The sequence below is a fragment of the Triturus cristatus genome, chromosome 3_1 (assembly GCF_964204655.1).
Source record: "Triturus cristatus chromosome 3_1, aTriCri1.1, whole genome shotgun sequence".
Classification (NCBI taxonomy): domain Eukaryota; kingdom Metazoa; phylum Chordata; class Amphibia; order Caudata; family Salamandridae; genus Triturus; species Triturus cristatus.
This window is the reverse complement of record NC_140583.1, coordinates 717,183,476-717,201,449: the sequence shown is the minus strand read 5'-3', so window position 1 is coordinate 717,201,449 and position 17,974 is coordinate 717,183,476. Positions and strand designations below refer to the sequence as shown.

Here is a 17,974-nt window from a genome sequence, read left to right as displayed (position 1 = left end):
AGTGTCTTAAAGTAAGGTATTGTTGCCTTTGTTTGAATACAATTGAATCAGCATAGACCTTGTAACATTGCAATTTTGTACAGTGCTGGAAGTCGAGATCGTAGGTTATCCTTGGAGTCAAATGTTTTAAAAAGGTAACTATGTAATTTATTTAGGTGTGGGTTGTGGGGTTTTTAGGGGTAAAGGGTGAGAAGGGTTGGAAAACATTTATTTTTAATTAATTAATAATATGTTGTTAACTAGTATTAATTAATTAATTAATTGAAAATTAAATATGGAAATTGTGTAATTAGTTTTAGGTGTGGGTTGTGTGGTTTATAGGGGGTAATGGGTAGGAAGCAATTTATTTTTGATTAATTAATAATTTGTTGTTAATTAATATTAATTAATTTATTGAAAATTAATTATGACAATAGTGTAATTAATTTTAGGTGCAGGTTGTGGGGATTATAGGGGTAAAGGGTGGCAAGTAATTTATGTTTAATTAATTAATAATTAGTTGTTAATAAATATTATTTAATTAATTGTAAATTAATTATGGAAATTCAGTCATTAATTTTAGGTGAGGGTTGTGGGGTGTATATAAGTAAAGGGCGGGAAGTAATGTATGTTTTTTAATTAATAATTTATGTATCATAATATTAATAAATTAATTAATTGATATTTAATTAGGGTAATTGTTTATATTTTGTGTTTGGGGGTTTACTTTTATAGGGGTAACAGGTGGGGAGTAAATACATTTTATTTACTTTATAAATAGTTGTTAAATCCTATTAGTTTTTTAATTGAAAATAAGTTTTAATTGTGTAATTAATTTTTTTACAATTTAATTTTAGCTGTGGTTTGTGGGGGTCATGGGGGTAAAGTGTGGGACGTTTATTAATTTCATGAGTTTTAATTTGTTTTTTAATTAATAATATTTCTTTAATTGGTAATTAATTATGTTAATTATGTAAGTATTTTTTTTTATTTATTTAGATGCCATGTTGTGAATTGTGTGGTGCTATAGGATTGAAAATAAAAAAAGTAAATTTAAGTAATAATTAATGGGTTTTTTTCTAAATAATTTCTAATTAAAAATATGTATTTGTTTAAAAAATTTTTTTTATATTATTTAATATAATATTTGTAGGTATGTGTCATATGCATTTGACATTATAATAATACATTTTTTTTGTGGGGGGCGGCGCTAGCCAAGCAGGAAATGGCAGCTTTTTGAGCGCGCTCCTTCGGCCACTGGAAATATCCTGAAATAATCCTGTACCCACAAAGCCTGCTGTAACCAAAATCGGCGCAATTGGCAAACCGGAGGATTATGGCTATAAATGGAACCCCTTCCAGCGAAATAAACTGACCCGGAACGGCTGCCGATGCATGTGTGCTGAAATACGGAGGTGCGGCCTGCGACGCTCGTGCACGAACTGGATCAGCGGACTGGCGAGGAGAGTGAACCGAGACGCAGAGCACGCAGGCCCCAACAGAGTGCACTGAGGGCCAAACGCTAAAAACAACTACAAGGCACGAAGAGCTGAGCTGCACCTGGGCTGGAGACTGCGTCAGGACTGGGCAAGAGGAAGGTACATAAAGAATTGTGGGCATAAACTCAACGTTGGGGACACAGATGGCACATTGTGCACACCCCAGAGGGAGCCCGAAAGACCACTGAACCCCACTGCAGCTGGGAGACAGAGATACTGTGGTGGCTGGGACCAACTGGGGTCCAAAATGTCAAAGCCCTAAATGCGACAAGGCAAAGAGAGTGCAAACTGCGTCGCAATAGGAAAGATCAACACCTTAACTTATAGAGTGGACAGCATGTCTGAACGCCTCGACAGGCATACAGAATGGATTGACATGGCAGAGCTCCGCATCTCCGACGCTGAAGATGCCCATAAACAAATGTAAACCAGACAGGGGAAAATGGAGAAGAGTCTGACAGCATTGGCGGAACGGGCTGAGGATATGGGGGCGCGCTCTCGCCGCAACAATATACGCCTCATGGGAAATAGCAGAGACAACAAACACGGGGCCCTTGAAACGCTACATCGAACAATTGCTTATAACCCTTCCAGGTAAAGTAAGTTTTTCAAACGTTTTCATCGTTGAAAGGGCACACAGATTCTTAGCCCCGCCGCCGCCATGGAGCAAGGCCGCGGTCGATAATAGCCAAAATACTAAACTACAGCGACCAGGACCCGGCTCTTTGTAAGGCCCAAGAAGTGGGGAGACTGAAGCATGAGGGAATGGACATATCTATCTATCCGGACTTTACCCCGCTTGTCCAAGAGGCAAGAAAGAAATTTGTACCTGTAAAACAGAAGCTCCGTGAACACAATATCTCATATGCGATGCTATATCCTGCCAGATTGAAAGTCACTGATGACGGGAAGACCAAGATATACAGTGAACCGAAAATGTGCTCAAATATCTGCACCAGAACGGCTCTCAAGGCACACGCAGGAGATCACCAAGAGGAGGGCCGGAAGAACAGGCTACCACATCGGACGTTGAATGAAGGGGCACAAACTACGGAACAATTCACACCAAACTGTGATGGAACAAAAGGGACAAACTGCTTGACCCACAAAGAAATATACGCCAGTCTTGACAGTAAGAGTTTGGAAACACAACATGGCAGTGAAATAGTCAAGATGCATCTGAAGGACACAGATAAGTGATAACAAGGGGGATGAGAGAGAGCTAATGTAGCATTATCAAAATGCTATGTACACAAAATTGTATATGTGACCAAGAGACTTTCCGAGTATTTGATGTGTATGGATAATCCTGCTCATTAGCTGTTGGTACACAGGCTCAGGGGTGCATCGTATTCATGATCATATAGCGACCACCCATGTGAAGTACCTCACAGGGCAAACCAGGATGGCAGCTCCCGCCCACCAGTGTACACCACAATTAGTTCTTAATTTGATTTGGGGATGGGTTCAAGTTTCCAAAAGGAGAGAGGAGAGGGGACTGGGGGAGTTATCTGGTTTTTTGGTGATTGTCTTCGCCGCAGTTAAGGGGTCGGCGAAGTGGGAGGAGGATGGGCAGGGTGAAAATTTGAAAATCCTGGTCAGCATTACTGTAGAAAATATCATCTTACACGGCAAAGACCAACACACAAGTCACAGGCAAGTCTGATTTACAGGTAATGCTGCATACGGATGAAAGAACACATCACACTAGATCATTAACTTTCCTGACCTGGAATGTCAGAGGCCTTCATAATCAGCAAAAAATGTGCAAGGTCCTAGCATACCTAGACCCACATAAGGTAGACATTGCTTGTCTGCAGTAAACACATCTTACAGATACCGCAGAGAAGAAGATAGGCGCAAGGTGGGCCTCTTACCGTATGGCATCTTCCTATTCCAGGTATGCCGGAGGAGTAATGCTCCTAGTTAGAAGTGACACCCCATTTACCCTTATCAGCTCCCTCAAGGACGACCAGGGACGATACGTCATAGTACAGGGCAACTTTGGAGGCACTGTCTTAACCATAGTCACAACATATGGCCCGTACGTCATAGTACAGGGCAACTTTGGAGGAACTGTCTTAACCATAGTCACAACATATGGACCGAACACTCACGAGCCGCTTTATTTTGCTCATATATGGGCAAAACTACGAGATCTACCGCCCACACCCATTATATGGGGTGGGGACTTTAACACGTGCCTAGATCCTGCCTTGGATAGGTCCACAGGAAATTAACGATATGGGAGAAAAGCGGCAAAGGCGCTTTGAGAAGGTATGGAAGAATGCGCAATGACTGGTCTGTGGCTTTTTAGACACCCGGGTCGCATGGAGGGTACCTGCACGTCCACAGTGCATAATACGTGGTCGAGAATAGACTACTGGCTAGCTAAACAAGAAGTTAGTACATAGACAACACTGATAGACCACATGCCTAAGACACTGTCAGACCACGTGTCTAGCACTTGCCTTCCCCAACACACACTCCATGTCAGTTTACCTGGCGCTTGCAACAGAGCGCACTTCTTGACCAGGTATTTTGCTCTGAGCTGCATGGAGCTATAGTTGAATACTTTGATCTAAATGCAGGCTGGCTAGAAGACGAAAGCTTCTGGCTGTGGCATTGTTACTAGCTAAGCGCCGAATCGCAATACGATGGGGTAGCAAGCGCACACCACGATACAAAGACTGGATATCTGACATGACCTACTGCAAAGAGACACTGGAGTCATATGCAGAAGAAATACCACAGGCATCTAGACCCAGGGATTTCTGGGAACCTTTTGTACAATACCCTAGGTCCACACAAGATAACGACTAAATTAATGCCACAGTGCATAGATAATGCATGATTAGCACAGAGATAGCTTAGCGACAAGGATGAGGTTGTTAAGAAATATATAAAGGCGACAAGTAACAACCAGGGGAAGGATGAACGATGTACGAATTCTATACTGTATAACCTATGTGTGGACATGTGTGTAAGACCTCTATGATCCGAAATTGTATATACCAAATGATGTCATGCTGTGAAACTATGTCTTTATTCATGTTTGCTGACCAGAATAAATAAAATATATATATATATTTTTGCATTTGTAATATTAAATATATTTGTATTTTATTTTTTAACATATTTATATATTTTTTTGTTTATTTTGTTTTTTAAATATTTTTGTTCTGAATATTTTGTTTGTTTTTATTTTGAACTTTCCCAACTGTTGCACACATTCGAGTGGGAATAGTAATTTTTACCCCTCCGCTATCCAACACTTTCCCTATTGTTGCACTCACTGGAGTGGGAATAGTAAATTGTATCTCTCCGCAATCCAACAATTTCTCTACTGTTGCACTCAATGGAGTGGGAATAGTAATTTCTACCTCACCACTATCCAACACTTTCCCTATTGTTACACTCACTGGAGTGGGAATAGTAAATTGTATCCCTCCGTTATCCAACACTTTCCCTACTGTTGCACTCACTGGAGTGGGTATAGTAAGTTTTACCACTTCACTAGCCAACACTTTCCCTACTGTTGCACTCATTGGAGTGGGAGTGGTAATTTTTACCTGTCTGCTATCCTACAGTTTCCCTATTATTGAACCCACTGGAGTGGGAATAGTAAATGTTATCCCTCCGCTATCCAAAACTTTCCCTATTGTTGCACTGACTGGAGTGGGAATAGTAATTTTATCCCTCCGCTATCCAACACTTTCCCTACTGTTGCACTCACTGGCATGGGAATAGTAATTTCTACCTCACCACTATCCAACACTTTCCCTATTGTTACACTCACTGGAGTGGGAATAGTAAATTGTATCCCTCCGTTATCCAACACTTTCCCTACTGTTGCACTCACTGGAGTGGGTATAGTAAGTTTTACCACTTCACTAGCCAACACTTTCCCTACTGTTGCACTCATTGGAGTGGGAGTGGTAATTTATACCTGTCTGCTATCCAACAGTTTCCCTAACGTTACATTCACTGAATTGGGAATAGTAATTTTTACCCCTCCACTATCCAACACTTTCCCTACTGTTGCACTGACTGTAGTGGTATATTTAAGTTAAAAGAATTTTAAATCGTTTAATGTTTTAATTTATAATAGAATGTTTTTTATAGATTTTACGGTATTGGTATATACATATGTTTGTAAATTGTTATATAATTTTAAAATTATAAAAAAACTAAAGTTAATAGTTAAATAATTGTTTTAAAGTAATTATATATTTATTATGTTTATTTGTATATTTAGGTGCCGATTCCGATCCTGTAAAACCCGGGTACAAATGGTCGTACGGAGCGTTTTCTCCGTACGACTCGTACCCGGGAATTCCACCGTACAAACCAGCAAGTACGATTCGTACAGAAATACCATTTCAGTACGAATCATAAAAAACACCGTACGGCTAAAAAATACATACAATTCCGATCCTGGACAGCGCGTACGCGACGTCTGCACGGAGTCAGGCAGCGTTTTACGGACCAGCAAGTACGATTCGTACCCACAGCACTCCGCTCGGCTATATTTTTACGGGAGCCAAAATGTGCCGGAAAAGCTAAGTACGCTGCGATGCACGAGGAAAAGGGGGCCCGCTACGTGATGTACACGCCATCACCCACATCGTACGTGTCATCATGTACAGTGCGTACCCCAACATTGCATATGTACGGACCGTACCCCCCACCCCCGTATGTACAGACCGTACCCCCACCCCCGTATGTACGGACCGTACCCCTCACCCCCGCGTATGTCCGCACCGTACCCCAGGCGTACCCCCCACCTGCGTATGTCCGCACCGTACCCCAGGCGTACCGCAATCCTCGCGTATGTACGCACCAAACCCCCACCCCAGCCCCAAATGTACGCGCCGTACCCCCAGCCCCGTATGTACGCGCCGTACCCCCACCCCAGCCCCGTATGTACGCGCCGTACCCCCAGCCCCGTATGTACGCATCGTACCCCAGCCCCGTATGTACGTGCCGTACATACGGGGCTCGGGTGGGGGTATGGTGCGTACATATGGGGCTGGGGGTATGGCGCGTACATACGGGACTGGGGTGGGGGTACGGCACGTACATACGGGGCTGGGGGTACGGCGCATACATACGGGGCTGGGGTACGGCGCGTACATATGGGGCTGGGGTGGGGCGGCCATTTGACTCGTACCCCGGGCACAAGTGTACCCGGGGTCGTACACAGTTCGCTCCGTACGGGATGTTTTCCATACGCTTGTGCATTCGGAACGCCGGTACGGATCGGACTTGTGCGCTCCGACTTCAGTTTTACGACACGTACGTAAAACTGTCCGGGAACGTCTCGTAGACTTTTCCCGAGGCGATTCGTATGTATTTTTCCCATACGAATCGTACTTCACCGTTTGTACGGTACTTGTACGATTCGTACGTAAAAAAATACGGATACGAGTCGTATGGGAAAAAAAAATACAGGATTGGAATCGGCCCCTTAATATGTATATTAAAATATTAAATCCACTTTATTTAATATTGTATTTGCATTATTTAATATATGTAATATTTATTATTTTATAAATATATAAAAATACATATTTTGTATAACTATATTTTGAACATTGATATGTTTTTTTATGATATTTTTGTATTTACCTGTTTAAGTATAGGGAGTCAATATTTTTTGCATTCTATATTTTCTCATCTTATTTTTGACATCGACATTTTGTCTGTGAACCTCTATTAAGTATGTCCTGGGGGGAGGGAGGGGCGTGAGTGGTGGGAGGAGGGAAACAGCAAGAAGAGGGCAAGAAACAAGCATAAAAAAGTAAAACAGAGGGCAAGAAATGAGCAGAAAAGGCAAAAAGAGGACAAGAAACAAGAAGAAAAGGCAAAAGGAGGGGAAGAAATGAGCAGAAAAGGCAAAAGAGAGCAAGAATGGAACAGAAAAGGCTGTGCATGTGAAATCTAATCACAAGCACAGCACAAGCGCTGTGTATGCGAAACCTAAAAAGGCCACATTGTAGCTTTACAATTAAAATTGTGTAAAAGCAAAACTGAAAAAAACACGGTAAGGTGAGTCAATGGTGATGACATGGAGACCACTCTTGCCAAACATAATAAGCAAGAGAGAAAAGAGCGAAAATCTGGAAATGTCACTTGTGGAATTAGAACATGTTTAAAGACAAGGATTTGAAAGTTAGGCCACTGAAACCCAGAACTGCTGAATGTGAAAGGACTGCATGCGATACAGTCAAAATAGCCAAAAGGCTCTTCTAGAGCTCAAATTAATGGTATAAATAAATAAAGCCTGCATCTGAAACCGGTATTGCGGGGGTGCAATCAAAAACACATGATCAATAATAATAGAAAAGGTGTTGAAACTATAAAAGTGGCAACAATGATGAAAAGCCGCTCATGTGGATTATTCTTCAATTAACGTCATAGTTTATGAGAAAGTGAAATGTGACATCAATAGATTTAAAAACGGAATTCAAAGTGAACCAAATATATAAAAAAGACCACCAGTGCAAAGTAAGTGTAACTTCTAAAAGGATGCAGAAATAAAACAAGTGAAGTGGTTTATAATGCTACTCACATACAGAAAGTAAAATCAAAACCGCTTTGGGGACGAGAAAAAGTGGGTAAAAAAAGCTTCATGCGAAAACCCAATGCTTTTAACAGACCTTGTATTACACGAAAGTACAAACACTGTGTTATAGTGTATTAAGAATTGAAACAAGTTGTCCATGCTATATAAGGGAAACCCGTATAGGGATGCACTTATAAAACAAAGTGAGAGGGTGATAAAACTAATAATATGCCAAAAGAACCAACAGAACCGCTATTACGGCAAGAAAAAGAGGGTATATCGAGATAAATTACAAAATAAATATAAAATGAGACCAGGAGTATAAAAAAAACATGTTCGCTCGTTTAGAGCATTTTCATATTGAAGCATGAGGTCCATAATGCTACTATTGTGCAGCAAATAAACTGAAAGTGAAAAACTGACAAGTAAATAATTATTTTGCAGGCAATATAGTTATTAAGGGCAACGCTGGTCACTAAAATGCATACTAACAAGAAGCTCCTTCAAAGCGGATGAAAACAGTACTTGGGGCACGGAAGACTGATAAGGAAAACACATGAGGAACAACAGGAAATATTATGCTACAGACAATTGAAAAAACTGAGGAAAAGTAAGTGGCAAGCACAGGAACCAATGAAAAGCAAGGGCAGGATGTAAATCCCTTTTAAGATTAATATTAAATATAATAGATTTCACAAGTTCACGAAACCTAAAAACATGCGGTAATGTCAAACTGGAGTGAGCTGATATGGAAGTGGAGGAAGTCCAACAACTGCTGCTGCCAAGTGCCGCCGTCTCGGATTTCTATTTTTTTAACTGGTACTGCCTCTCATGCTCCAGATGTCAAACAGTTCCGGACTCCTTGGACCTGAGCGCTTTGATGCCTGAACTGTAATGGCCATCCCAGTTTCCACTTGCCAGTATTCCATAGCTCCCTGGCCTGTGTATGTTTGTGCCACTGCTGTAATTTGTTATATCACTTGGAAGAAAAGATGTTAACTGGTTGTAGAGCTTTTCTGTTGGCCAGACTTCTGCAGAACCCTGAGTCTGAGGCAGGCTCATGACAAGTGTGATGAAATTGTGAGTATTAGGAAATGAAAGCAGTTCATAGTATAGTATGTAAATATGGTATAATGACTGAAGCAAAATAAAAGAATAGGTAGGTGATCAATGAAAGAGAGATGCATCAGATCCATGGCTATCGGAACTGAGTTGTACTTACAGAATGGAGTTCCTTATTACTAAGCCTGGGCGGTAAACTTCGCTCTGTTCGTGGAGTTTTCTGCACTCCGCGGAGCTCGCGGAGAGCAGAAAACTCAGCTTTGCGATGTGCAGCTGACTTTCTTTCCCGCTCGTGATCCCGAACAGTAAGTTCGCGAGCATGAGCTACCAATCTGGTAGAATTTCTACCCGAGCGGCAGAAATACCAGCACAAACTGCAGTTCGCACTGCACTCTGCCACTGGCGGAGCTTTGCAGAGTTTTTTTGTAACTTCGCGGAGTTCCGCATAGCAAAACTCCACGAACTATGCTCAGGCCTACTTATTACAGAATATTGTGTATGGTGACGGGGGTTCTTGCCCTCTTTACTGTTTGACATTTTGAAACAACAAATGTCTCCAAGTGATTGATAAAGTGATTGATGGTTTGCTTTACAGAGTCATGCTGGTTGTCTGGTCAGAGTCAGAACGGTCCCAGGACTGTTAATTTAAAATGATTGCTCTCTGTGGCTTCCTCTGCCATGTAGGGACCATAGGGAAAAGCCAGGAATCTGCAATGGATGTGTGCTTTGCTTACCCTCCCTATAGGGTAGGCATACGTAATAATGGGAAAGATTAGAGCCTAGTTGAAGAACAGTGGCCTCTGCTACATGCATTGCACTTTATTTAGCTTTTCCCTATTCTGTGTCAATGTAATTATGACTGTATCTAAACATTGCTGATTTACTTTGAGGTTAAATAATATGACAAGGAGCAGTTTCAGACACATACTGAGGTCTTATTTAGAGCTTGGTGGAGTGGGAGATCCTCCAAATTGGGGGATGTTATATGCACCATATCCATATTCAGAGTACCACTGACATTGATGCACTTTTTATAGCAGACCACAGCTTAGAGGGGGCTTTGTGGGTTCATGCAAATGGGAGGTGGGATGAACAAACTGGCTATCGGAGATGGCTGCAAACTGTACAACAAGAGCGTTCCAGTTGGGCAAATGGAGAGTGGAGGTTATATTGAAGAAGTCCTGATACAGACAACCTGTAAAGAATAGTAGCATACTCTGTGAGTCACTAAGAAAAAACTGTTATTTCACTTTACTTGATGTGTGAATGGAAGCCAAGATGCACATATAAAGGCTTGTTTGATTTGTTTGCTGTACTGACCTGTCGGGGCAGCCCATCTGGATCCGTGCACTCTGAAAAACATACAAAACAGCGTTAATGTGATTAGCTCATACAACATGCATTGCAAACAAAATGGGGGTGTGTTTGAATAGATGATGACGAGATGATGTGCATCTGTGGATGAACCAATAGTGAATGTTTGTATGAGTAAATTGAGATATGGAAAGTGTGTGTGTTTGTGGAAGGATGTATGTGAATGTGTGAGCATGTATAGGTAAATGAATAGAAAGTGCTCATGGTGCGTGTCTGTTTGGGTGCTTGTGGGAGAAGTGAAGTGAGCATTTGAGTAGATGGAAGAAAAGCTTGTTGTGTGTTCGCGTGAATGGATAAAGTGGGGTGTGTAGATGTGTTAGTTGGATAAAGAGGTATGTATGTGTGCTTGGATTGGTGATAAACAGATGGATCAATGGACAGACTGAAAGGCAGATTTCCATCCATTTGGGTCGACAGACAGCTGAGCAGTTAGAATACAGGTTTGCATGTATTGATGTGGATGGGTGTTTACATTGTGTGTGCGCACAGGTGTAAGGAAGGATATGAGAGATAAAGGGAAGGGCGAGGGAAAAGAGGAGGAGAGGACCAGGCAGCAGCGCTCGTGAGAGGAAGGAGACGAGGCAGATACCCCGGCTAGAGAGGAGGTCATTGTAGATTCAGCAGAACACAGAAGAGTCTTGTGAGCCATAAGCAGAGAGCATAAAGGCACTGAGGAGTAATGAGGATAAGGCACACAATGAGCCATGTATAATATGTCTGCAGAGATGATTTATAAGGGGAGCAATTTACCTGACAAGGAATTACTCAGAAAAAAAGATGCCTAATCTTGTAACAAGTGCATACACATAGACAGACCACCAATTAGAAAAATCCGTACGTAATTAGCAACCAATAAATAGACATTGGCAAAGCCAACATGTCTTGCTTTTATAAGGATTTTTACGATTTTGGATTTGCCAATGCTTGGTTGTAAGGTTTGTTTTTCACAAAAAAGCAAAGATGATTGTAAACAACATTTCAAATTCCACATGACTCAGAACTGAGTTATGGGCCTCCAGGCGAGAAGACATCTCCATTTTAGTTATGCTAATTACACCTTCTACCTTAAAATACAGTTGAATGCATCAGTCACACAAAAGCCTTGTGTACCATGACATGAACCGTATTGCTGTGCTTTTATCGGCCAGCAAGTAGGGGTGCGTAGCAGCACAGAGTGCAGGAGGAAGGGGCAGATGGGAAGCAGCACATGCGGGAGGGAACACGAAAACATGCACACTCTAATTAGGGTGCTGAAGGAAAAGAAAAACATTATTTCTTAAAATGAAAGTTAGTCAGAATGATTATTAAGATTCTATGCTGCAGGGTAGAGACTAATACAAGAAGAGAAAGGCAAAACACCCTGAAATAAAGACAACCAATTGCACGCAATGGGCAGGCTCTAAGTCCACTGTACTTTTTGGTATGGTCCAGAAGAGGCTTTAACTAACAGACTCCTTAAGGCTGTCTGGTAGGCGCGCCCTAAAATGGTGCAATACTCAATTGAGAAAAGCCATGCAGGCGATTTCTCAGTAAGGACCAATCGATACCCAATGACTGCATTCTAGATTAGTCCCTTGTATTTTGTTTGAGGCACATAAACTCATGGAAAAATAATCTGCTGCTCTGGTACTATAATGCAAAACAAATCGGTCTTTGAGATGTGATGGTTTTATACCAGTTTCCGCCTGAACTTTACAGTCATTTGAGTTCAGTTCAAAGTATTCTGCTGTTAAAAATTAACCCTTTGTTACATAAATACATTTTCATCTTTTGTTCAAGTAAAGTTGTAACATTATACTGCAAAGTAAGAAGCACCTAACAATTCAAATTAAGTAAAATGCATTCACAATAAATTATTTCTTTAAAAGTACATTCCTTAGCTATAACATGAGTTCAAAAAAACATCTAAAGTTATTTCCCTAGCAGTCGATATTGAAAAGGCCTTTCATAGCCTAGAGTGGCCCTACCTTTTTAGTGTTTTACGGAAAATTTGTCCCGGGAGAGAGGTTTACAAGATGGACAACACTGCTGTACAGTGCCTCCACTGGCAGAGTTCGGACGGGGGATTTAATCTCTGCTGCCTGCTCGGTCGCTCGGGAGATGAGGCAGGGGTGCCCGTTGTCCTCTCTGCTGTTTGCTTTAGCAATGGAGCCCATGGCTGCTCATGCCAGGACGGGGAGATTGTATGCGGATGATCTGCTCATGTTCCTGCCGGATTCCGGGGATGCTCTTCAGGGATCGAAGGGCTTGTTAGAGACCTTGGGGGGAATGGCGGGGCTCTGTGTGAATTGGGCCAAGTCGTGTTTGTTCCCCACCAGGTCGGGCAGGCAGGATCAACAGAGTGCAGGAGAAGTCTCATGGGAGTCCCGTTGCTTGCCATACCTAGGGACCCGGATTTATCACGACTGTGATGACCTGTTGGGGCAATGTGGGGCGAGCGTTGCGCAGCGACAAAACTTGTTTCGACTTTTGTGGGACTCTTCAGCTATCTGTTGCGGGTAGAGTTGCTTTAGTGAAAATGGTCACTTTGCCGAGGTTCCTCTATTACTTTGGGACGCTCCCCGTTTGGATCCCGGGTAAGTTCTTTGCACAGCTTAACGCCTTAATTACAGGGTTTCTGTGGGGATCTGGGAGACGGAGGGTCGCCCTGACTACTATGCAGAGGCCTAGGGCGGAGGGAGACTTTGCATTGCCGGACCTTGAGGCTTATTACCACGCTGCGCAACTTCAATGGTTTACGAAATGGATAGCGGGTCACATCAGGCATCCGGAAGATCTGGGGGTATCGGATCCAAGTTGGCGTCTTTTGTCCTGTGTTCTGTTGGGGGTGCCAGTGGGAGGGGAGTCAATGCCACCAGATTTGCGCGTGGTACAATGTGCTGGGCGCGCATGGCTCAGAAAGCGCACGTCAGGATCCCGTACGTGCCTGACATTCCGTTGAAGATATGCGAAGTGCTGCCCCATGGGGGTGACTGGAGCAAGCTGCAGTCCTGGGAAGAAACGGGGGTCCTCACACTGGATGACCTTTACGAGGACGGGCACCTCCTCCCTTTCAACGATCTTAGGGAGCGCCGTGATCTTCTGCGAGGGGACTTCCTCTTTCATGCGGCCCTGGCCGCGGCTGTCAGAAAGCACTGGCGGAAGGGACTGGAGGAACCGGACACGTTCCTTGCCTGTCAATATGTGGTGCTGGCAGCGGTAACTTTTAAAGCGGTAACCTGTCTGTATCGGCGAATTACTCAGGACTTGCGCCAACCTTTGACAGCGTTGCAACTCAAATGGGAGGCAGACTTGGGGGAACCCACAGAAGAAAAATCTTGGGGGGGAAGTTATCGAGGGGGCATGGAAGAGCTCCCGGAATGCGCGCTTTCAACTAATCCAATTTTATGTTTTATATAGGGCATATTTGGGGGCGTCATCCGCTTGTCCCCGTTGTAATCTGGAGGGGGCAAAGTTTTTACACATGTTTTGGGACTGCCCGCACCTGGGGGACTATTGGCGAGGGGTGGTGACCACCTTGGCGACCGTGACGGAAAGAGAGATAGATATAACACCAAGGGTTTGCTTGCTGCACGGGTTTCCCCACACTGCTAATACTAAAATCACCAGCAAGTTCATTGATCCGGGGTTAGTCCTGGCAAAAAGAGAGCTTACTACCCATTGGAAGGCAAGGCAGGGACCTGCTCTTGTGCGCTGGCATCGGGAGCTAGTGAAATGGGTGGAGAGTGAAGGGAACTACAGGCTGTCCATGGCTAGGCGGAATGGGAGCGATAAATCACTGGAAATGGCTCGGGCATGGGTGGCGCTGGTGGAACTGACTAAGCACCCTCCTGACGATGTAGAAGGGGCTCTTGATGGGACTAAGGGCGTGCAGGCCACCTGAAGGGGCTGATTCTTGATGAAGGAGGGGCATGATGAGGCTGGTGAGGGCCTGGAAATGTCTCCCCCCGATGTTCCCGGTCTGCCTTATATTGTGATCGGTGAGGCAAGGATTCTGGTGGGGGGTACAGGAGAGCTGGGAGATTCCCTGGGTATTTTTTAGAGGCTAGCGACATGCTTGGGAGGGTGGGTGGGGTGGGGGGGCGTTGTTGGGGTGCTTAGGAATAAGGGGTGGGTTGGGTAGTGGGAGTTTCCTATTTGAATCTGCATTGTTGACTGTTACAGACATGGAGTTAAACAGAACTATATGCTAGGGTATCTAGGCGGGGATGGCGGGGATCCAGTAGTGTGTTCCTGGGGGACTTGGGTAAGACTTTTTGCTTGTAGCCATCTAGGAAGGCCGCAGGAATGCTAATGATTATAAGGGTAATGCATATTGCCTCTCCAACTACTTCGCTATGATGCCTGTGAGGCTGTTTGTATCGCTCTTTCAGAAAATCAATAAAAATCTGTTTAAAAACGTTATTTCCCTAGTAAGACAATGTACTATGCTAATTGAAAGGTGATTAAATACTAGACCTGTAAACTTTTATTTAGAAAATTACCCAGTCATTTGGAGACAGATAATACTATTTCTCATTCATCCTATTTTATACCATACATCTCACTTACTTTTCATTTGTAAGGTGGCCACTCTGTAAAACATTAGGAAATGTAGCAGATACACCATCACTGGGCCTCAGAGAGCACAGGATCTTATGCGTAAAATTGGGGTGACCTTCCTATCAGATAAAGCTGAAGACCATCATTTCTAGGTCTGTAATTACTGGCTCACTTAAATAGGGCAGGCTATGAAGATATAAGGGTGTCTAAGGACTCCTTTTGATGACATGTTTTCTTCTTAACCTGGAGAGGAAAAATGACAACTATCATCGAACAGCATTACATGAGACATTGAATACAGCAGGATAAATCTATAGAGGTCCAATGCGTTTGAAGTAACACTGACATTCAAGTATTCAGTAGATTGAGTCTACCACTGAAATGGCATGAATAATTAAATTTCCACTGCTTTCTGGTGCAAGGCTATGTTATGGACCTTGGTTTTTAAAATCAGTCACTCTCAAAGAAAGGTATCTGAGATTGCAGAAGCAGAATGACAATTTTCAGTGTGAACAAGCTCAGCACAACATCATCTGTGAACAAAACAATTCTTTCTGAGTATATCAGGCCCAAAGGAGACCTCCACATTGGTCTTGTCACCTTTGATACAGGTGGTAAACGTTTTGATGCTGAGGACAAAAAATCAACAGGGAAAGGAACCAGTCCTCACTGGCGCCCTTGCCCAGTGGGGACACGTGTGATAGTGTACCAATATGTCTATTATAGAAGTTGGGGTGCAATATCCTGTAATCACCATGGATATCAATCTTGACCCAAAAACATGCTTGCAATGTTTTTGTGGGGAAATATCAGTTCCCCCATTTGAAAGTCCCTTCAGTGTCCAAAGTCATTTGAACAGTAGGGGCCAGTATCCTCTTGACGTATGTGACCTGCAGGAATGTGGAACAAATGTTGTTGTGAGCCTGGCAACCTTTAATAAAACCAGATAGGTCCAGGCAATTCAAACCTGATATGAGGGAATGTAGATGTTTTGTATTTTGGGAAATATTTTGGTGTCAACATTTAGCAAGACAGTAGGTCTACGAGACATTCAAATATTTTGGGGTGCTCAACAGGGGTCAGAAGAGGTATGTCTCTTCTATCATGGGAGTCACTTTCTCCTCACCATCAAAAATTCAATTAGCATCCGAGTCAAGAAGGCCCTGGAGAGGGTACTAAAATGTCTTAGCAATTATTACCTTGTTCATCACAAGGGGGGGCCTCAAGATCATTGTGTTGTTCATTAGAGATGGCATCAGTGAGGATTCTAAAACAGTGAATTGTATTACAGCAGGTAAGGAGTTAGATGAATACGTCGAGTTATAGGCATCATGGTAGCCTATAATTTGTCTTCTTCAAGGTGTGAGACACTCCTGCAGGGAACAGAATTTCACCAATATGGCACCTTTTCTCTCAGCTGTCAAGCAAGGAGCAGGCCCACCATATTCCCCATACCTCCTGAGAGCACAAAGAATCTACTTATCCAGCAAAATTGTTCATCAATTTGCGATCGTAATTTCACTTCCATTCCAATATTTAGTCTCTCTGCAAAACAGAGTGCAGTATTCATTTCACCAGCATGAAGGCCCACAGGAGACCTCCCTTGGGCCAAGTTTCAGGGACAGGGAGAGTGAGGTGGGATTAGAGACCCAAAATGGGTGGATGACCATCATTTCCAATAGTGGCATTGGGGCGTTATTCACCAAAGCACAAATGATTCTTGAGTCAGTTTGAAGAACATGGAAAAAAGCAACACGCCATGTAATTCCTGTCAAGGCTCTTGTAGACGTATATTATTTTTTGTAGATTTGAGTCTTTTAGATATGGGCCCTGAATAAGGAGTGGAGGACCCATATATGCATTCCAAACTCCAGCTATCACTCTGTCCCCCTACACAAAACTGGCCAAGGAGTTGAACAAAGATATTGAAACCATCCTCCCACAGGGTGGAAGCATACACTGCAGACATAGTTATAAATCTGCCTTGAGCTGTCTGGTGCCATGATAACAGAATTCATCTTGTTTCTTCAAGACGGTTTCTTGAAAAGTAATTTTATTGTTTCCTCCTTCCAGAGAGAGTGCCATATCTTAATCCTCCAATTAGAGATTTTTATCCGTTTGTGTTCAAGGAAACAATCTGAACCATGGGTGATGAGTAAGCTGTATATTCATACAGAAAAAGAATACATATACCCCTTTCGGGTTCTATTAGTCCCAGCCTTTGGGGGAGGTGGCTGAAATTTTTAAAAAACAACAGACCTGCTACTGGTGGCAAACAAATAAATCTAAACTACCCTTAATCCCTCAGTCCAATTGAACAATAACCCCTTGAAATGTAGAAAACAAATAAAATCATCAGGAAAAATACTAACCCAGCACCATGGGGATCTGCCCTCTTCAAGAGGAGTTTGCATGACGCAAAACTAAGTCAGTCACCTTTATGGTGAAATAGCAGCATTCTCACAGGAAACCAAGGGTACTTCACCCAGTTAGACTTTGATGTTCAATATTTTTAAGTGCCATCATCTGGACTCACTATTAAAAGTCCATGAGTGGAGGTGGGTAGTCAGAAGTAGGAGAGCCCCACCAGCAGCCATTGTCTTCCTTGGGTATTTTCACTTAGGCCTCTCGTATGGATGTATGATGGACTCACAAATGCCATTACCATGCATGCCTTCATGCATGCCTTTTTTAATGTTATTTGCTAACTATAATGTCCCTGTAAACTTTGTTTTTTTTTGTGATTTTTTATAATTTTTTAAGTAATTCCCTAACTACAATGTCCCTATAACCTTTGTTTTTGTGTGTGAATTTTTAAGGTTTTTTATATTTTATTTCCTTAATACAGCCTGTAAACTTTGGGTGAGAGTGTGAGTGAGTGCATGAGTGTCTGAGTGGGTGTGTGAGTTAGTCTGTGAGTGTCTCAATGGGTGTGCGAGTCGATCTGTGA

The 17,974-nt window shown here is 42.8% G+C and overlaps 1 protein-coding gene across 1 annotated transcript in view; it reads right to left on the bottom strand.

The window, feature by feature from the left end:
• The window catches only part of LOC146860841 (uncharacterized), a 915,295-nt gene that overhangs the window by 219,370 nt on the left and 677,951 nt on the right, over positions 1-17,974 (bottom strand). Inside the window, exon 33 of the mRNA XM_085646176.1 lies at positions 10,429-10,460. Within this exon, the coding sequence (XP_085502302.1) occupies positions 10,429-10,460 (32 nt within the window). The remainder of the gene's footprint in view (positions 1-10,428; positions 10,461-17,974) is intronic.